The sequence below is a fragment of the Leucopleurus acutus genome, assembly GCF_964270905.1.
Source record: "Leucopleurus acutus genome assembly, chromosome: 2".
NCBI classification, from domain to species: domain Eukaryota; kingdom Metazoa; phylum Chordata; class Mammalia; order Artiodactyla; family Delphinidae; genus Leucopleurus; species Leucopleurus acutus.
This window is the reverse complement of record NC_139143.1, coordinates 60,840,069-60,862,539: the sequence shown is the minus strand read 5'-3', so window position 1 is coordinate 60,862,539 and position 22,471 is coordinate 60,840,069. Positions and strand designations below refer to the sequence as shown.

At 42.5% G+C, this 22,471-nt stretch overlaps 1 protein-coding gene across 2 annotated transcripts in view; it reads right to left on the bottom strand.

Annotated features, from left to right (window-relative positions):
• The window catches only part of ASTN1 (astrotactin 1), a gene marked incomplete at both ends in the record, with an annotated part of 323,470 nt that overhangs the window by 70,047 nt on the left and 230,952 nt on the right, over positions 1–22,471 (bottom strand). For both annotated transcript variants that reach the window (XM_082865541.1, XM_082865542.1), the window contains 5 exons: positions 7,450–7,638; positions 9,534–9,638; positions 16,150–16,277; positions 17,667–17,861; positions 20,237–20,403. In XM_082865541.1, coding sequence (XP_082721667.1) covers positions 7,450–7,638; positions 9,534–9,638; positions 16,150–16,277; positions 17,667–17,861; positions 20,237–20,403 — 784 coding nt within the window. The remainder of the gene's footprint in view (positions 1–7,449; positions 7,639–9,533; positions 9,639–16,149; positions 16,278–17,666; positions 17,862–20,236; positions 20,404–22,471) is intronic.

Below are 22,471 nucleotides of genomic sequence, written 5' to 3'. Positions count from 1 at the left end.
GATCCTACTTCCATTTGGCCCACTCATCTTCCCACCTTCATCTCTTCTTGTGCCACTGGCAGGCAAAACAGCAAGCTGCCATTTGCAATGTATCTCAGTAGGTGAAGGCATTCTTATCCTCACTCTGCCACTTACTGCTTAGGTGACCACATGCAAGTTATTTAAGCTCTCTGAGGCTTTATTTTCTTATCTATAAATAGGGAACGTAAGACTTAAGTGATGTGTATGTTTGAGGATTAAATGAGAACACTTATGTAACAGGCTGTTTGGTAATATTATTTTGGTAACTTCTTCCCTCAACCTACAGATCCACTTTACTCCGGACTCTGCATCAGAGCCTGGGGACTTGAAGACTCAAAATAAATCCTCACACATATGTTTAGAAAAGCTCAGATCCTCTTGGAAGCCTCTGTTTATGATACCACCCGGTTCAGCATCAGTGGCATCTTCATCAGGCCTGTCTGCCTGGGAATGCCATAGAACAGATGTCTTCTCTAAACCTCCTCTCTGCTCACTTCAGGGTTTTGCATGTAGCAGGCCCTCAGCAAACGTTTGTTGAATGAATTAATTAATCATTGAAAGAAAATAGCTGTATGCCATAATCGCTTTGCCACTTGTGTGCTAACTTTGTCGTCGTAAATGTGCATAAAGAGAGCCTTTGCAGCTGGTTTGCAACCCTGGGGTCGTAAAACAGAAAGCATTATACACACTTAAGTTATTACTCTTCATTGGCATCAAATACACAAGACTAGGTCTCTGCTGACCAGCACTCACAGACTGGATCAGAGGCTGATGGCTGCTTCAGCTATTGTTTTTGCTTCAGCCATGGAAGAAATCTGTTCACTATCCTGGGCAGAGGAGCCAACTGAGTCTTTCTCGGGCTCTGTCCTCCCAAAAAATAACTGATGAAAAATAGAAAACGTGGCATCCTGTGTGGTAGAAATACAATGCCATCCAGGTGGCTTACTTCTTTCTTTGATTCTAATCTAACTTAAGACTTCTCAGAGCTAGAGGGTCCCCTTAAGGGACAAACTCTCAACTTGTGTCTTGGAAGAAGAGGAAGCTATTCTTCTTAGCTTTCCCCATGGAAAGGAAGCAACTGGCTGGAAACCAACCAACCAACCCGCTGTGGATTATGCCCCAACCCCCAGTGGATTATGGACTACAAGGTACAACAGAAAGGAAGAGCTTGCTTATTGCCAATTGTCAACCCAGATAACCCCAGTGATATGCCCCAAAAGCAACGGCGAGGAAAAGCTATGGCAAAGGTCAGATCTAATGTAGCAATGAAAGTGATATTGGAAAAGAGAAGGAAGAAAGATCTGAGGAAATCCACTCCTGAATGGAGTACCAAAAAAAAGAAAAAAAAAAAAAAGAAAGAAAGAGAGAAAGAAAATGTACTGAGCTTTAGTGTGTCAGGTTGAGGATTAAAATTAAGCCCTTGGAAGTTCTTATTTGAAGAAGGTTCAAATTTTGGTCACTTCTCTGGAATCTACAGATCTGTGGCTCTTTTTACTGCTTTCTTCTGAAGTAAGAACAAAATAAAGGATCTATTCGTTCAACAAACAGTACAACAGATGCTAACAATATGCCAGGCCCTGTGTCAGGGGTGAAGACTCAAAGATTGGTAAGAAATGATCCTATTGTTTTGCACTTCCTCCCAGATTTCTATCCAAAGTTCAGCTCTTTGTAGATACAATTGTGTGATTTGTTTTTTTCCAGTTAACTTTCTAAGTCTTTAGATAACAGAAACTTTTCAGAATATATTTTTCAGTGTTAAAAAAGTTTTATTAAAGAAGTGGCACATGCTTATTGTAGGAAGAGCAACACAGAAGTTTTTAGTACAAAAAATAAAAGCCCCTACCCTATACCATATCCCTAATCTTGAAACAAACAGATAACTTGTGTGTACATACATACACACACACATATCTAAATATACATAGATAGTGAGAGAGAGGCTAAAGATTATACTTATATAGATGTGTATATGCATATATTTATATATAACATTTTGAAAACAGACAAGACCCTAATATATCTACTTTTCTGCAACTTTCTTTGCTCACTTCCACATAGCTAGGAATAGAATATATCTGGATAGATAGACAGTAAACTGTAGTAACAGTTGCCTGGTTGCCTCTGGGGAGTGGAACTAGATGGCTGGGAGATAAGAGTGAGAGGAAGATGTATTTTTCACTTTATTCTGTTTTACACATTTTGCATTTTTTAAATAAACTTTTTAAATTACAAAAAGGAGGGAAATATGGTACATGCTGCCAAGTCTATTATCATGGGAGACAGTCATACAGGGAAATGACAATACAGGGAAATGTCAAGAGTGCTGTCAAAGGATATATATAAGGAGCTCCAAAAGCATGAAACAGGAAGCAAAGAATTCTGACTAGAAGGAAGGCTTGGTGGAAGTGGTGATGTTAGAACTGGCTCTTGAAGAGTAGAAAGGTGATGGTAGAAAAGGGGTAGATAGAGGACAAGGTTAGGTAGGCTCAGAAGTGTGGAAAGGCTCAATCTCCTCTTCTGAACCAGTGGGAACCTTGACCCTGGACCCAGAGTTGGGGCCTGACACTGGGTCAAGGTATCATTTAATTGCAGATGACAATTTATAGAGCTGAAGGGGGCGATTAAAAGACACAAGCAAGAAACAGAAATCATAGCCAGGAAGACTGATCTGCTGATCCTAAGGGCCTAAGAAGAGAATAAGATCCATCCAGAAATGAGGCAAAGGAACAGACACCAGGGAATGGAGCAGGGTCAGGGGGCCGGGTGGGCAAGAGAGGGCCCAAGAGAAAATTTCTGAGTGGGACGAGTAATTGTGGAGACTTTAGAGCACATACCTCTGGCCTCAGACTGGAGCAGGAAGGGAGACTCTGAGGCCTTAAACTGTCTGGAATCAAATGCAAGGGTTTTGGACTGATAGCAAGCAGTCTTGTGTCATCAGAGTGGAGGAATGCTCGGGGTAGGCAATGGTCAGTGATGCAGCAGCCAGAGAGGGTAGAGGGTGTGGTAGGCTGAATATTTGCTCCCAAAGATGCCCAGGTCCTAATTTCTAGAACCTATGAATGTTACCTGTGCCTGGCAAAAGAGAGTGTACAGATATGCTTAAATTAAGACTCTTGAGATGGGGAGATTATCCTGCATTATCTGGTGGACTCAATGTAATCAAAAGGGTCCTTACGTGAGGAGGCAGAAAGAGTCAGAGAGAAGACCATGTGACTCAGACATTGGAGTGATGCACTTTGAAGATGGAGAAAGGGGCCACAAGCCAAGGAATACAGGAGGCCACTGTGAGCTGGAAAGGGCAAAAAAGGGGTTCTCTCCTAGAGCCTCTAGAAGGATCCTCCAGCCCCACTAGTACCTTGAGCTTAGACCAGTGAAACTGATTTTGGATCTCTGGCCCCAGAACTTTCAGGAAATAAATTTATGTTGTTTTAAGCCACCAAGTTTGTAGTCATTTGTTACAGCAGCCATGGGAAACTAATACAGGGAGTGAAGCCATGTTCATGCTGAGAAGGCAGTAGGGCATTAGTGACGGGCTCCAAGCTCAAGAGTCATGTCGTTAAGGGGCATTTTAAAAAGATAACAGATAGTGAAATGCAGAATGGACGAGAGTGGCAGGAAACTGAAGAAGGCACCTGAGGATGCTATTTCAATATTTCTTATGAGAACTGATACTGTAAACTCATACAATTTTGAGAAATGGACGAGAAGACACCTGCTGAAGAAATATTTAGGGGGTAAAAAGAACAGAACTTGTAAATGGTTGAATGTGGAGGGTGGAGGAGAATATAAAAGACCCCTCACTTTATATTTTGACCCATCAATGTGGTTCATGAATCTACTAGCAGATACAGAGAAAAGAGATGCTGATCATTGAGGTGCCTACAGAATATCCAGGTAGAAATGGTAAACACTCACAGACAAATGAGCTTTTGAATTTCAGGGAGAAGGGAAGGATTTGAGATGTGGGTCGAGGTAGATACAAAAGAGAATCACCCAGCAACAGTGAAGAAGAAATGAACATTAAGGGTGAAATCCTAGAAAATGACCAAAATGTAAGCGATTTCTTTAGAGGAGTGAGGGCAAAAAAGAATGAGAAATAAAGGTCAAAGACTTATGAAGAGAATCTGGACAGAATAGCATCAGAGACACAAAGGGAGAGGATTTGCAAGAAGGCGGACCTGGCCAAAAGGGACAAATTCTTTAGCTGAGATAGATGAAATGGTCACAGAATAGAAAAATGAACCTCCGCCTATAAAGTCTTTTTTTTCCTTCTCCAGAGCAAGTTCTGTAAGGGTGGCGGGGCTGAAAGCAATTACTGGAAGAGTGAAAAGAAGTTGAGGAAGTAGAGAAAAGATGTATAAACTACTTACTCAAGAAATTTGATGGTGACATGTTGAAAGGAAACAGTGGTAAAAGAGTTGCATATTTATAAAAATATTATTTTTTGGAAAATAGAAGGTTGGCGAAGGGATAATTGCGGCTGAAGAGGTTGCAGAGATGAAAAAAGAGGAGGCTAATGAATGAGTGAGGACTAAGAGGAAGCAGAAAGGGAAGGAAGCAAGTGTACAGGTGGAGAGATTCGCCTGAAGAGGAGGAACTCACTGCATTTCCTGAGGCACAAGGGCAAAGGATGATGAGAAAAGATGGAAGTCAGTTTAGAATTAGAGAGAGTGAGGTTGGAAATTTCAATTCAGATAGTCTTTATTTGCTCTGTAAAAGAAAAAGAAGAGAGGCTAATCTTAGACCGTGAGAAATGGAAATATGTTATTCATGGGCTCCAGTCACACTTATCTTAAGACAGGTGCTCCTACATAATGGTCTGACCAAACCATATAGTGGTTGTACGACGAATAAGTGGCTGTTGAATACAAGGCTGCCTCCTGAAGATCTGTTCAAAAATACCCATCTCTGAGTTCTTATCAGTCAGGCGTACCTAAAGCGTTTTATGTGTCTATGATAAAACCCACGTGGGAAGTCACCACATCAGAAGAGCTTTTAACCACCGTTCCCACCGAGACAACCCCAACTGCCATCACTAACAACAACCTCAACAATAACAAACACTTGCTGAGGGACTGTCATGTGCCCGGCTCTGTGCTGGACCCTGGGATTTCAAAGTTGAATAAGGCATAGAACCTACCCTCAAGAAGTTGTGTAGTGATTTGTAGAAAGAAGAGGAAAGTCTTTTACTCAAATGTGTCACCTGAGAAAGCCTCTCACATAAAGGGGACTTCTAGGATCCATAAACTGTCAGAGCTGGAAGAAACTACAGAAGGCTTTACAGGGGAGATGCCTATAGTTGATTGACTAAACACAAGTCACCTGGCAGATTCTAGAGTCCCAGCCTTTCAGTCCTGTGATCTTTCCATTTCATTTCACCCCGATAAACCTCTGTCCTATTCAATCCATAAGCAATTTTAGGTATCTAATCATAGGTACAAAAGCAAAGAACACAAAACCCCTTTTCACTGGAAAGTTTTTAAAGTTAGAATAGGCAAGAACATATAATTAAAGGACTCGAGTCTAAAAAGGTGTCACTTTTATGCCATGGTAGGTATAGCCCTCTCAGAACACTTGTCACCACTAGTGTATAAATTCCACTCCGGAGCAATCCTCTCCAGAGTGCAGAAAAGCAGAAGAAAATCTTCCTTTGTCTTATGCACTTATAATCCTTAATCAGTAGCATGCTTCGTGCTTTGGGAATAAAAAGAAGTTAGTGCGCAGGGAGAAGAAAAATATTTATGGGTAAGAATCACATCCAACAATAAGAGAGATAAACTCTATGACACAGAGGTAAGATACAGGAGTCAGCTGGGGGCCAGGTATACATGGACAACTGCAAGAGATCAAAATAAACATACTAAAATATCTGAATATCTTTTAATATCAATAACAAGCAAAGGGTGATATACATCATATTTATGAGAACTAAAGCCAACAGTTGGACTGTGACAAAATTGGTTCCTGTGTGTAAGAATGGAGAGGGATAGGGCATAGTGCCAAGGCCATGGACAAAGTTCCCTCCTGGGCTTCGCATTTAACCTTAAGGATACTACAATGCTCAGGATAGACGCAAGAGGCAGAACCAGGAGTTCTGAGGAAGGTCAGACTCGCATCTCCCAGCAGTCCTAGAGCCTGGCAATCCCTGAACCACTGGCAAACAGAAATAGAGGAGGCTTTAGTCCTTTGGTTCAATCGCTAGGCTCTGGCATGGAAACATAACAAAGTTTTGCCAGCTGGAACTGGTCTTATCGAAATGTGCTTACATTATACTCCTTCTTGGCAAACTGGAATCAGAACAATTTTAAGATGCTGAAGTTTGAAGGGATACAAGAAGCCTGCGGTTGTCTCTTTGAGCTTAGAGGAATCAGGACCTGGGGGGAAGCCTGCAGTCCAGGTACAAGCCTCTTGCTTCTTTTGGAAGAAAGCTCCCAGTCAGAAGAGGGGCTCTCATGCCTCAAGACAAAATAGAAATCTGTATGGAGCTCAGAGAACCAAGGGCATCTCAGCCACGGGAGCATATTTTCTCCCACTGTAGCACTGATGACAGCAGGGGGTCCCTAGTCTCAGAGGGACCCTTGATCATTAAATCTTAGGATGACCTACTTCTTGAGTTTTCACTGTGCTAATTTCATCACTTGCCCTTTAGCAACTCACACATCCATAATTTGAGCTCATCAGAATGCCATGAGGATAAGCTCAGAAGAAGAAATTCCATGAATGGCAATTCTAAACCAGTCTTGGTTGATCAGAACACAAATTTACCAGCCAGTACTCCTCCTACATCAGAAGGTGATTCAAAGGGTCCCAGAAATTCCAATTTCTTATACTTACTTGGACTGAATACTAACTTGCCATCAAACAGTGGACCAAGATTTATTTGGGAGGCTGTTATCCAGAGCTACACAAACACCTGGGGCAACGGAGATTTCCTCACAGCACAGAGCAGTAGGAAAATTGCCCCTAAACACAGGGCAGGATGGAGTGAGAAGGGGTTTACTATGCAATTACCGGAAGGGGTTGCCAGCCAGTGTAGGATGGGATTGCCGGAGGCAGGGAGTGGTGGGGGAGGCTGAAACGCTCTCCTTTTCTCCCCCACTCCATAAGAACCGTCTAGTATTTTGCCCGTGCTATGGTAACAGGATGCATGGTGGCTGGTAAGCCCTTTAGAAGACCCCCTCTATGATAACCCGCTCAGTGGTCATACAGTTTGGACCCCCTCCTGCATATAAAGTTTCCCCAAATACTCCCATTTTGACATCTGGTTTTAGCAACCAAACCTTGGCAATTTAAAAGGTGGGCAAGGACATCGAGGCAAATCTGAATTAGTCCTTCACCTACAGACTCCTTATTTTTGGTCCTATGGATGTACCTAGGCAGCCAGGACTTGCACAGGGAGTAGAACTTGCTGACGAGCATGTCACTCACCTTTGCTGATGTCTTCGTATTCCAGCCAGAGTCGCCGCTGGACCTGCTTGTTTGGGTACCAGATAGAGCAGGATTCCTCAAAGCCGTAGATAGCTTCCTGGATGTAATGGTTGCCAAACTGGTCCAACAAGGCTACAAAATCCCCACGAGATGTAGCCCCGTCTAGGGAGTGGAGAGCATTGCTGAGGGCTATGGAGAAAGGTCACCCAAGAAAAAGAGTGAGGACTTACAATATGGGTATCTGGATTCCCAGGCCATCCAGCCTCAATGTGCAAGTGTCATGTGGCCCAAAGTGATGTTGGAGAGCTGGCTGGAGCTACCAGGTACTTCCAGGTAGCTAAATCAGACATTTCAGTTCCTAAAAGAATATTTCTTCCACCCAGTTAGTTATGTTGTTAACTTCGTGCAAGTTAAGTATAACATTATCAAATCTCCACTACCTCCCTGCTTAAGTCAAAGTTTTTTGTTTCAAATCACAAGTCATGACATTAAATCAATTTAGTGAGCTCAAATAATAGCATTTAAAAAATGAAAAAGAATAGCACAGTCTAAAATAGAAACGCAAATACCAGCAGAGAACATTTCACTTGGGAAGATGAAGTATGGCTTCATGAACCTTCTGTGGTGTGTATGTGGGGACATGCCTGTGCACAAGGTCACGGTGTAAACTGTGCTGTAACTGTGGGTAGTGACCAAAAAAGTTTTCAGGATGCTGCCTTCATGCAGAGAAATGGGTATGGGAAGATAATGGAAGAAGAAAGATAAGGAAAGCCACTAAAACACTGCTTACACTTATTTAAGAAAATCAAAAGTATAAAGACTTTGAAATGGCAAATGGAGGAAGGAACCTGTTTGCCTCCTCCCCAGACAAATCTCCTTGGATTTGCCTTCCCTGTTTAAGAGATTCATATTTGTCAGAAAGATAACCTATGACAAATTTTCCAAATCCAATACCTTCTCTACCTGACCAACTTTGTACAGCCTTCTTTTTGACACACCTGTGTCCTATCAGGACAAGGCAGAGCCCGGCCCAGGCTTGAGACCCCAAGTGCAGAGGTCCACATCGTCCATGATGCCATGTGTGGCTTTTAAAAGCACGTGGCAGCAGAGATATGTGATTGTTAACCCCTGATATGCATAGCACCTGTGCTGCGTGCAAACTGAGTATGTGAAAAATACTGCCGTATTTTTCTAGGATGACGAGTAACTTTGCTCGTTCCAAGTGTTTTCTGCACCAGCAGAGCTCACTTCAGTAATAGCCACATCCCAAACCCTTCTTGCCAAGAACTCTTTCGTGATAGAAAATAAAAAGTTCTGAGTCCCTTTGTGTACTTTGGAGATGTTCTATATCCTTAATGCCTCTTCTTTCTCTAGTATATGTCTCACTTCTCTTCACAACTCTCTATTTATCACTAAGATTTGAAGAATACTTATACAAGGTGCCTCATTTTTCTGTTTTGGAACAATTTATCCTAAGTTCAGAGTTCACTACTCCTTAACTTATTAGATATAAAGATATATATATACATATCTTTATATATATAAAACATAGATGTAGATAAATCTACATTCATCTATCTATCTATCCATCTATCTTACTTACTTGCTTTTAGGAACCATAGCTATTTTCTATTTTTCCACTCCCCTTCCTCTTTCTTGCTCTCTTTCCCTTATTTCTTGCATCATATAGAACCTCTAAGGTATAGTAAAGTATACTCTTTGCACTTGGAAAGTTTTATTCTGTCAATTTATAAAAAGTTTGCTTTCGCATATCCTCTCTATACGCTGGGTGACTCCAGGAAATATGATAAAATAAGTGTTTAAATTTATCTCCAGTGGTTCCCGCCTTGCCCTTTCCATCTCTTCTATTATCCAAGATAAGACTTGCAATTTAATCTATGCTAAGAAAATGATCCGATTCCAGCCATTTGCCCTGAAGGGTGAATCGAGTGACTAGGTTATAGATCTCGTGGAGTGGCTACATTTTGGATGGCATCTTCAACATTGATAAAAGGCTTGTGCCCTTGGGAAGGAATGCCACACCCCAGGAGCAGGTGGGAGGGATGGCTTGCAGCTGTGCTCACCCTGAGAGATGGTCACTTGTTTGAGTTTGATGTGGTACATCACAGAGCGGACCTTCCAGTGCTGCAGGACGGGGTATCCGGACACCTCACTGAAGTTCACCATCCCTAGGGACAGAGGAAATGCGGACTCAATGCATGTAGTGGATTCTCAAGTCCCAAGTCTACTGGCTTAGGGGGTGTAATTGTGAGGAAATGAGAAAGCATTTTTGGATGCTTTTGGAGAAAATTTTGGAGAAAATTTCTGGAATCATAGAAACAACAGCTATCACTTATTGAACCTATACTCTGTACCAGGCATTCGGCTAAGCACTTTGTATATAGTCATATGATCCTTGTAAACTAGGTGTTATTGTCTGCATCTTATAAATGAGAAAACTGAAGCTTAGACAGGAGTTTGCACAAGGGCCCTAGGCCACCAGGGAGAGCCAGGATAAAGTTCCAGATGTGTCTGAGACCAGAACAGGGTTCGTAACTATTCTACTACAATACTCCCTTAATAAACTCATGTGACACTCTGGGCTTACTGTAACACACAGGTTTTTACACTCTTTAATAGCTGCAATAATTGACTCAGCTCAAGTTCCTGATAACATCGATTTCTGTGTCCCACTTAACTGATTTGTGTTCCGTATCTAAGTTTTAATTACTCTGAAGCTGATAATGCTTGTTTCGTCTTTACCAGGAGGGACAGTGTCAGCATGACTAAGTTAGTAAGGGGCAGGAATGGGCCCTATACTGAGTGTCATCTATGTGCTAGACACATGATAGGCACTTTATTTGTGGTCCCTATTTTACAGATGGGAAAACTGAGGCTCCGGGAAGCCAAGTTACTTATCCAAGGTCATTCTCAATAAATATATCCTTGTAGCCTCTTAGTGATGTTGTAATGAGCTGTTCTTGCTTGAACACCTTGTAGAAAGAATGGCACTCTACTTGAATTCTAGCCATTACTATAAATATAAAATGCTACAGAAACAAAATAATTAGGCCACAGGAAATTAAAAAATCACCTTGCTAAGTTTAGAGCACCAATTTTGGCTTCATTTCTATGCCTGATGTATGCACATGTGTGCGTATATATGTACATATGCAAATATAATGGCCACATATATGATAAATTTAGATAGATAGCGAGCGTGTGTGTGTAAATACAATGGCAATAATACATATGTAGTGAATTATCCTGCCATTTTGACCCATGCTTCCTTCAGGCTAAATCAACTAATTTAGTGCCTAAACTGGATGAAGAGTAGGTAGGATTAATTAGCTGCTTGTCAACTCTGATCAAATTAGCTGAGTGATTGCCAAATTTCCATTTCTGTGTGAATCATATGGGAATAATAATCGGTAGAAAAACAGGAAAAAAGGTCAGAAGAGGTGCTTACTGAATCAATTGCTTAAATCTGATCTCAGGTAATCAAAGATAAGTTACTTGAAACTAAAAGAAGGTTTTCAGCAATTTTCCTTTCATATGCTCTTCTTTTAGGGCATTAAGCTTTGTGACGGCAGTCATACTTCTGCATACGCTGGCTTTTCGCCTTTATGTCAATTGTAAAAGCGTATGAAGGAAATTCTAACTTTACAAGTTTAAGACTCCAGTCACATACCTCCAAGGTACGTTCCATTCGAGTTATAATGTGCATGTTTTGTAAAACTGTTCTACGTAGTATGCATTCTCTAGTGATGCTAGCTCATCAGCTTGCTGTTATTTCAGAAACTCTATTAATAAAAAGATAGCAAGCCCGATAAAGATTTTTCAATATATCAGGAAACATTCCCTTTAATGGACTTGTTTCCTAGGCAGGAAAAGAAAAGGGCAGGAAATCAGGAGGCGGGAGTTCTAAGGCACCCATGCTGCCGAAGGGGGCAGTTTCTGCCTGCCAATCAACTGGCCTGAGCTTCCTCTCTGGCTACCTGCCCAGGGGACCTTGCGATTCTCAGTTGTTGCATCTGTGAAGTGAGCGGCTTAGCTCAGATGACCCCTTGTTTCCTTTTCAATTCTGTGATTCCAACCAGCTGTGTGACTTGGGGCTAGGCAACTCCTTTCTTTCAGTTTTCGTATCTGAAAAGTGGGGATGATAGTATTCATCCTGCCTACTTTACAGGTAGGTTGTCAGGACAAAATAAAGTTACGGGTATAAAAGCACATTGAGAAAAGCTAAAACATCATATACATACATGGTTTTCATAATGTTGTCACCCTCCTCCCTACCTCTCTCTCATCACTTCTAATTGTGTGAACTTGACATTTGTTAACTGACGTTTTTGTTATAAATTCCCAGGCCTTAGTTCAGGTCAGTAGAGGGAAGGGAAAATAAAAGAAGCACGGGTGTTGGCAGTGGGCAGGGATGACAGTGTCCCACATTCGCCCAGGATAAGCCAAACAACCAAACTCCATTACTTCACTGCTAAACAACAATTCTACTGAGTGCCTTTATGCTACACCATAGTCAGGGAAACAGTTATATAACTGTTAATTCTCGGGAAATGTTGTTCTGTGCCCACTTACAGATAATATTTCCATTAGTTAAAAGTAAAGGGATATTTAAAAATATCTATTTTCTTGCTGAGTCATAGGATTGTTTCTCGGTGTGCCCTTGCAATGCGGTTAGTCCCAGTTTTTTATTTCATTTTATTATTATTTGTGATACATTTGTGAATGACTTTTTTTCCAAACAAAGTATCTGTTTTCTCAAGAAAGAACATATTTTTCCCTACATATGCTTGAAAAAAGAATGACTGGATAGACCTACGTGATAGAAAAAGAAAGAAAGAAAGAAACAAAGAAAGAAACAAAGAAAGAAGGGAGGAAAGAAGGAAAGCAAGCAGGCAGGCAAGGTAGGAAAGAAAGAAAGAATAGAGAAAGAAGAAGGGAGGAAGGAAACAAGAAAGGGAGGGAGGAAGGGAGGGAGGGAAGGAGGGAGGAAGAAAGAAAGGAAGGAAGGAAGGAAGGAAGGAAGGAAGAAAGAAAGAAAAGAAAGAAAGAAAGAAAGAAAGAAAGAAAGAAAGAAAGAAAGAAAAGAAAAGAAAAGAAAGTTAGTTTTCTCCTGTTATTTTATTGAAATGTCAAGGGGATGTTTAAGATTCCGTGATTATGGCGCCCATCGGACCCATGAATGTGACCAGCAGCCTCCTCTTCCTCCTTGATCTGCCTCTGGACTCTTTTTTTTCTCAGCTGAGAGACTGAAAATACAAATGGATGATGGCCAGACCGCATGTAAAAACAGAACTCTGACCCACAATCTGCAGCAACCAGCCCAGCAAACCACCCTATTATCTACAGCAACCAGCCCAAGAAGCTAATCTACCGTCTCTAAGTCAGACTTGTAGGAAGTCAGACCACCATCTCTTCTAGTTCAGGAAGCCAAATAATAACCCCTGTAACAATCAGGCCAAACTCACCAGGACTTGATTAATAACTGACAGCTTCCCTAATTTTTGTTCTTGCTTCCAAGTTAGGTTCCACCAGAGAAAGTCAAATAGGTCTCCTAAACATTTACCTAAGAATACCTCACTCCTGGTTAGTTGGATCACCTGCCAACAGCTTACATGCCTATCAGGGCATATCTGAAGCCCTCCCTTTTTTCCACTCTGAAGCTTTCCTACTTCTCTGCCTGCCTCTCAGTCTCTGCCAAAATGCAAGTGATGGTGGCTGACTCCCTTGCTGTGTGTAAATAGCCTTCACCTGTTTTCATTTTGTTGGTCTTCATTTATTTCCACACAACTTATAACACCAAAAAGGCTTGTAAAGCATAAGAGTTCTTAACTGTTTTGGTAAGGAAGAAGGTAATCGGCAAGATAAAACACATACATCAGAAAATTTCCAGTACATTCTTTAAGCCAATAATTCTGAAAGCTCGAAATAGCTGTTATGTGTAAAAGGATTCTCTAGTTAAATAGATTTGGGAATTGCTGGGCTAAGTAAAGTAAAAGGTATTTCTTTAGTGCAGGACTTCTTGGAATCTGTTCCATGCTCAGGTGCTGCAGATTGCTGAGAGGTAGATGCTACTTCCAAATTATTTGAAGATAGAACCTATTTATGAGCGGAGGGCTGGTTTTTCATGAAAAAAACATGCTTGAAAATGCTGATATAGAAGAACCTGAAGATCACTTTCGCCCAAAAACCTTTTAAGCTTGTAGGTTTATGGGGACTGTGACCTATAATAGCACATAGTGCAGCATGATATGACATTCTCTGTATGACTCTCAAGAAAGATATAATTAAAACGTTACCAGAACTAGGAAATAAATATGGAAGAAAAGTGGTCAACCATCTCTAACTGATTCTTCTAGTTATTCTGGGCTTTGAAAAACAAGACTGATTCCTTCTTACATCAAAGGAAATACCTGCTCTTGGACTAACTGGTATCACTTCTTAATCAAAATACATTAAAAAGAAAGGCTGGGTAGAAAACTAGCAGGTCAAGAAAAGTTCTCTCTGTACTTTTAGGAATGTCACTGTCTCAAGACCATGAAAAAGGAAAGGTCCCACCAGGACATCCTTCCACTCCTTTTGCCTCTGATATACCAAATCAGGAGAGGCACAGGGAAGAAAGAAGTTTCTCTTGTGGATTTGAACAAAGTTTGGATCTTTTTCTTATTTCCAAAGATGGAGATTCAGGCACATGTTTTTCTTTTTCTTTTTCTTCTTTTTTTTTTTTTTTTGCGGTACGCAGGCCTCTCACTGTTGTGGCCTCTCCCATTGCGGAGCACAGGCTCCAGATACGCAGGCTCAGCGGCCATGGCTCACGGGCCCAGCTGCTCCCCGGCATGTGGGATCCTCCCGGACCGGGGCACGAACCCGTGTCCCCTGCATCGGCAGGCGGACTCTCAACCACTGCGCCACTAGGGAAGCCCCAGGCACATGTTTTTCTGATGCTTCTCAGATCTATCCTCCCCAAAAAGCTCAGGTAGCATCCAGGACTACTCTGTGTCTTCCCAGCCTGACAACTGAAATCTCACTTCCATGTAAGTTCTAATGTGTGAGAGAGTTGCCCTGGTGACCCTTTAAGCAGAAGCCAGGTAGTTTATTGGCAGTGTGGAGCCTGTCCTGCTTCTGTGCACCATCTCACACCTCCTTTACAAGGCATTTTACACACACCCAGCAAGTGTTTCTCAGCCAATGACATGGAAACAAGAAAGCCAGATTGCCAAACACTAGAGACGTAGGCTTTCAGGACACACCCAGAGGTGCACTTTACTTTTTTCAGGTTTGTGTGTGTGTATGTGTGTGTGTGATCTTTCAGAAGGCAGCTTATTTCGATGAGATTTATTTCTGGTCCAGAATATATCTAATTGTTTTCTCCCTTGCTCCCTTTCCTTCTTCTATAAGGAAAGCGCAGTTTGGTAGTTTGAATGTTCATATTTTCTTTCTTCCTTGGTATATTTATATATTTAATAAACATACATCTCAGTATGTATCGGGAACTGTTTTTAGAACTTCATGAATATTTATTCCTCATACTAATCCTATAAGAAAGATAATACTATAATATCCATGTTTACAGGTAAAAAACTGAGCCATGGAGAAGGTAAGTCACTTGTCCAAGATCACACAGCCAGTGAAGACCTGAGCTTAGCTGTCAGGATTCAGAGCCTAAGCTAGTGCTCACTGTGCTATACTAACTCAGACAGACCTACTTCTAACCCCATTCTGGTCTAAATGAAATTTTCGGACATAACTTGATATCTGAAAAAGGCTTACACTCAGTTCAAGCTATTCTTCAGAAAAGGGGAAAATAAAGGGGAGAAGGGTCTAGAATAAGGAAGACATAGAATGAAGAAGGGAGAGGAGTAATGGAGAAATGAACAAAGCTGACAATGGAAGAGCTGATGTCGAGACTCCTAGTAAGTGATGCTGAGTTCCCGGTTGGCTGCCTCTTAAGGGTCCCTGGAACACTCTGAAATGCCTTCTTTGGTCCAGGAGGTGCTAACTGGCGGTCTTTAGTGGCACAGAAAGGAGAAACGACCCCTAGTATTCCTGCCTCTCCCAATCAGCCCATACCTTCGTTCCACAGTGAGCCGAGGAGAAGAGTGCCGTTGGGCTCCAAGCAACATTGAGTGACAGGTGTTATGATCCCCATCTTATGATGGGGGCCATGAGACCCCAAGAGACTGTATTGTCTAATGTCACACAGCTAGAAAGTAGCAGAGCCAGGAGTCAAACCCAGGGTGGTTTCACAACAAAGCTCTAGCCTTCTCTACTCTCTCACACTGCTCCAGAAGCACTTGCCGGGGAACCAATGACAGATATTTAGGCTCTAAGCAATCTACCTTCTTTCTACCTCTGCTGTGACCTAGTCACTTCCTCTAATCCACCGAGAACTCTGAACTCTTACATATCTATTATTTCATTTGTTTTCAAAGCATCCCAATAAGACTAGCAGGGAAAGGTATTATTATGGCCATTTTACAGAGAATTATGTGATAATATTGGCCGTTTCACTGACAAATAATCCTACCAGTGTTCAGTTTTAGGACTGAGCTTTTATCACATATCAAGAAAATCACTGGCTTTGAAACCAAAATAAGCAAGGTCAAGCGTCTTGAGCTCACAGCATCACAGGGAGCTGCTTGTTTGTTTCTGCCAGTTAAGTAAGGTGTGTGGCACACTCACCAGTCAAGAAGTCTGGGTCCGGGGTTGGTTCTGAGATTTCCTCCAGGCACTGATTCTCCAGGGGGACAGTGGCCACCACAAGACCATCTGGCAGTTGCTGGTCTAAACCTCGAGCAAAGTTGTTTTGCCTGGAAACAGAGGCCGACGTTCATCTCTGAGTGTTCAAGTGAACGCCACTCTTTGGTGAGCGATCTATGTCTCAACCCACAATGGACCAAAAACTTCCCCTCACCCTGGACACCACTCAAGGTACATGTCTGGAGCAAGACATGAGTGTGAGAAGTAGGGCAAGGGCTGAGGGAGATGAGAAATAAACCAGCTGAAAAGGTCTACTTACAAGATCGAGAATACTCTTCCCCCCATCCCACACCAGTCCCTACTCCCTGATCCCCTCTCCAGAAGATCTGGGCAAATGAAGCCACCACAATATTCATTATGACACCTCACTGCTTGCCACTGGCAAATGAGGTCCCAGGCTAAAAGGGGAAATTTTAGTAAAGTCTACTGTCTGTAACAGAAAACACAACTGACTCCAAAAAATACCTCGAAAGTTTACTATCAGTTTGCCTGTAAGAGTCCAGACCTAGCTTGCTATCAACTGCTGGTCCATATTATAACACTTTCAACATCATCATCATCATCATCATCATCATCATCATCACCACCATCATCTCCTGAAATGCATGGATTCTGAGGATGATGTATTCAAATAACCTAAGATAGATTAGGGACAGGGGTCAAATGGAGAATTTCCTAGAAATATTCTAAGTCAGTGGTTTGAAACATTTTGTTCTCAAGACCCCCTTTACACTCTTAAAAATAACTGAAGGCCCCAAGTAGCTTTTGTTTATGTAGATTATATCTATCAACATTTACCATATTAGAAATTGAAAGAAAAAATTAAAAAATATTTATTGATATATTTTTAGATGACAATAATAAATCCATTAAATATTAACGTCTTGAAAAATGATGAGACAAGTGGCATTATTTTACATTTTTTGCAAGTTTTTTAAATGTCTGATTTCATAGAAGACAGCTGAATTCTCACCTCTGCATTCAACTTATTGCAATATATTGTTTGGATTGAAGTATATGAAGGAAACCCATCCTCTCTGTAGTTGGAAAAGGGAGCACTTTGAATATCCCCTGAGAGGATCTCAGGGACCCTCAGGGATTCTTGGACCATACTGAGGACCTATGCTAGATTGACTCATTCGCCAAGACTCAGAGGGATGATAGAACCTGAGCATTTTGTGGTGGCTTCCATGGAAAATCTTGTAGTCTCTGCCTGGGCAAGGTAAAAATTTATTTTAACACTTTACTGTTCAGGGTTCTTGGGTTCTGGAAGGAGAAGTGTGAACCTAGTAAAGACCAGGGGAGAGAAAATAACCTATCCTTTTAGGGTCACAGTTACCTGGATCCAAGATACAAGACTTTATGCTGACTTTAAGGCCCATCAGAGAAGAGACCCATCAACAGCCCTGAATAACCAGTGCTATGGACGTGGGGTTCACCTGAACGTTCCTTTCAGCACCTGTCCAGCAGCCACTTCCTTGGAATGGTTGTTGTAACCAAAGAACATCTCCCCAAAGAGGGTCTGGTTCATGGGGAGCTCTCTGCTTTCCCCACAGTCACCTCCCTCTGGACAGGTCTCTGCGATGAGCTGGCAAGAGCGTCCATCCACACCAAGCTTGTAATCCTCGATGCACCTAGCATGGTGGAAAGCTCAAGATAAGAAGTTATTCCATCAATGAGCCATGCAGCCAACGCAACCCAACAGATTGGGAAAAAATGCCTTGGGAGAATGTTGGATAGCCAAAGATTATGAGTATCCTGATTTGATTTTGTCCCCTATATAACTCAGTTTCTTAGGTCTATAAACCGAGTCTTCTTGCATTATGTGATCATACAGAGCCTCTCACCTTTCCTTCGCGGATAAGTGCTTCCAGAGCTTTGCAGTTCTTTCTCCTCTAATAAATGTAGGATTTCCCAGATAGGTCTGAGTAAGAATCACTGGATATAAGCTTATAAATGAGTTAACACATTTAAATACAAAGTATTCTAGAGTCTTTCTCCAGAACAATCTACATGGCCAGACCCTGCATTTGTTTGGAGGGTAATTAGGCAGCAAAAAGAATGACACTGTGCTTAAGAAATTAATAACCTTCTAACCTGGTCCTGTGACAAGTCAGCTAAGAAATTAAGAAGATCGATCATCTTGCTGCTGTGCTCTGTTTGAATATATCCAAACATAAGATTAACTCCCCCTTAATTCAGAGTAGCATTCCTGAACTAAAGAGATGTTAGGGCATGTTGTGTGGACACCTCCTTGATATCCTCCCCATTAAACATGTGCAGCTACTCTAATGGAAGAGCAATACTGATGTTGGTAGATATGGGTCAATAACCCGTAAGTCATTAATTGGACTTTATTTGTAGTTATAGTGAGAAGAACATTATTTGTTCGTTCAAGTAAGAACGGCTTTGATAAAGCTGTCATTTTAAAAGCATATTGATTTAATTTGGGTCTCTCCTTAGAAACATACCAAATTTGGAATTTATAGATGTTCATGACATTAGAACACATCATTTATTGCTATCTATAGTAATTGTTGCAATAAGATAAAGAACTCTGTTCTATATAGAGGAACAAATTATCATAGTTTTAAGTGGTGAGAAGCAATATTATCATGGCAATTACGCCGCCCTTTACTGGGTTACCTTGAATTAGCTGATTGAACTCCACATCTGTAAAAGTGAGAAAAACAGTAGCTGCTTTGTTGGGTTACTGAGAAGATTAAGTGAGATACTGAACTCAAAGAACTTATGTTGTGCCTAGCCTATAGTAGGTGCTCATTAAATGCTGCTATCGTCATTAGCAGAGGTACAAATGAAGCCTATGTTAATGTAACTTTGTTTTCCCCATTCACCATTTACATATCGTGTGAACAAGTGTGAGCAGAGCTCTTTAATTATAAGTGCATGTGATTTGGTCTTTCTAAAGAACCTCAAATCAAGGACTTCTTTTGGCAGGCTATATATAGCGGCTTGGAGAGTGCTAAAGGTACATGGGTACCAAATTCTGATGAAATAGGAAAGAAAGTCCAGTTAGGGACCTACTGTATTAGTCCAGGCAACAGACCTGATTTGAGACCCACAAAGGACTTTATGGCACCAGCTGAGGTCTGGGACAAGATAAAGTGGTTCCTTCCTTGAGCCATAACACAGTGTTTCTGGAAAGAATTTTAAATTTGGCTGGCTCCTTCTTAGTCCATCCTGAGCAACTTGACAACTTGCCCTCTCACACTGCCATCTCCCCCATTCTCCTTTGTGCTCGTGGCCGCACATCCCATCATAAACTCCTTTGAGAGAGAGGAGACCAGATCTCACATCCTACTGTGTCTCCTATATCTGACACCTAACTAGGTTGTCTGCACAAAGTGGGTGCTCAAATATATGTTTATTAAATAAATAAATTCTATGCAACTTTGGCTGAATTTACCTCATTAATTGAAGTGGGTCAACCATAATGATGACATTATAGAGACTTTAAAATTGAGATCAAGCTTCCATTTATGGAATGGGATTTTACAAGAAACTAAACAGGAAAATTGCCACTTGCAAAGAAAGAAAATAAAATGAAATACAATAAAATAACATTATTAGTCCACTGAATAATCTTCTCATGATTATGCAGCAGGCACTGGCTTTCGGCAACAATCCAGCATGTCCCTTCTTTGATAATTGATTAGTTTCACACAATCTTTCCCAAGCTTTTGGACCGTGGAATCCTTTTGTCACAAAACAATTAACATAGCACCACAAACACAGTTTGGAAATTCTGGTGTAAGCAGGCAATGATTTAGGTAAACCCCTAGGTCAGTTTCCTCATTTTCAGTGGTGACACTAGATTTCCCCTAAGGGTCCTTCCAACTCTGACCTTAAAAATACCCCTTTTCCAGTCCTGAAGGCTCTTTCCTCAGAGCCTAAGGGCTGGCCTAGAGTGACGAGTTCACATCAGTTTACTTTCCTGAAAGTCCCTCATCCCAGTAAGCCGGTTGGCCTCATGGGCAGTTCAACTCACCCGCAGAACATGAGGATGTTGTACACAGCGGGGTCATCCGGGAAGGGCGCCATCTGCTGCAGACACAGCTGCTCACAGCCACCGTTGAAGCCATCAGAGCAGTCCACCCCGATGTGGCGGTCATAGCAACCAGAGCTGTCCTTCATGGGGCTGAGTCCGGATGGGCACTGGCACAATCAGAAAGCATCCACACAGGTGGGTGAACCCGGGACCTGGGTGCTCTGGGAACCAGAGTGTAACCACTGATGCCTATTTTTAGCATTCAGCCTTGAAACCATCAACATTGGTAAGTAATGCACGAGTTTCCCACTATGCTGGACTCCCTATAAAAGCAAGTGACCTTTTTTGACATCTCGCTTCTTCTCTCTGGGCACAGATCACACACATTTGCATTAAAGCTGATTCCTACCAGCAGGCTGGAAGGGAGCATTGCAGCAAGACAGTGCCGAGGTGTGCTGGCCTCCCAGTTGGGCCTCAGACGGGCAGGAGAGCGGAAGTGATGGGCCTGAATTAAAATGCATTAGAAGAGACGCCTTTGGGCTAGGGGAAGGGGGTGCTGCTGTTTGGACTTAGGATTAATAGGACTTTATTTTTGACGTCCAAAGCACTTTGTCAACATTGGTACCAGATGGCAATGTTGGAGGAAGCGGACTGAGCCAGGGCTGCCAGCCGGCAGCAGGAAGTGGACTTTCTCTGTGACCTTGGACGGAGCCACTCTCTCCTAGTGAGCGTGGCGGTACTCATGACCTTCCCACCTCAAGGATGCCCTGAGGAAGATGCAGACCAGGGTACCTGCTACATGAGCACCCACAGGTGCCATACTTGGGTTTGGGCTTTATCCCAGTTCCCTGGACACTCAGTGTAAAACGCTGAGCTTTTCTGTACCACCACGTCCTCAATAAACTACCCAAGAATGACAGCAGAAGAGATAATGCAGGAAGAAATAATCAGTCAGGTCCCAGGCAAGATGAAAAGGCTCGGCGAGCAATTGGAACCCTCACAGGGGATCCACGACGAGCCAGGCAGTGTCTAATATTCCTGCGTCTTACTCACGCAACCCTCACAGCATCCCATGAGGTAAGCGGGCTCATCATCCTCATTTTACACATGAAGAAACGGTGGCGCAGAAAGCTTGACCTCCCTAACGTCACATGGCTGATCACGGCAGGACCGCACCTGAAACCTTGGCAGGCTGCACCATCACCAGCTCACAGCACAATCAGGTTCTCCCACAACAGTCACTGTTGACTGAACACTTACTAGTAGCCGGGGGCTAGGCTATGTGCTTTAGGTATTTCCTCTCACACTTACTAGTAGCCGGGCGCTAGCCTATGTGCTTTAGGTATTCGTCTCACAGCACCCTGTATTATCCTCATTTAATAGACCTGGAAACTGTTAACACTGCCAATTAACGCATGAACTTCTTACTGCACTGGATTCCATCTAAAAGCCAATGCAAAAAAATACTCTACATTTACATTGCTGCTGATTCCTTCCAACAGGCTGGAAGGGGATAGATAACTTGCCCAGGGTCCAGCAGCTTATATGGGGCACAGCTGGGGGTCTGTGTAGATCTGACCTGATTTTAGTGACTGCTATACACCTACTGTCAGCTAGCTAAAACACTCTTCCAAAACTAAAACCAAACAGCAAAAAAAGGCCTTTTAAAACTCGGTAGAACGGTGTTAAACACCTCCTCTCCTGCGCTGCTGCCTGTCTGGCTCTAGCTCCTGGTTGCCAAGCACCTTGGCCTAGTAGCCTGGAGCTGTCACAGGTGTGCCTCTGAAAACCCACCTCCCCTCTCTCCATGCTTCCCAACTGAAGATCACAGCAGGATGGGCACTGTTTGCTGACACTAATTCTGCAATTTCCCAAACAAATGCCCCCCCACCATGAGCCTGCCAGGCTCTCAGCCTGGTCCATCCCCTTTCTCCCCAGGGAGCCAGCTGGAGTGCTGGAAGGTGACAGCGTTTAAGGATGTTTCCAAGGGCTGCCTCATGCTGTACACACCCAGATGTTTCAGATGATGGTAAACGAGCCAATGAGGCAGCTGCTGAGGATTGCACCCCACGTTTCTTTAGCCTCCTCCACGCACCCACTTTCTTGGCCACCCAGCTGTTAGGCCAGATGTGCGACCAGAAGGGAGCTGGCTTCACCGCTGTGAAGCTGCCCAGGCAGGGACATGGTGGGTACTGAAACACAGAAGTTTGACTGGAATTAAATGGGCTGCACTGG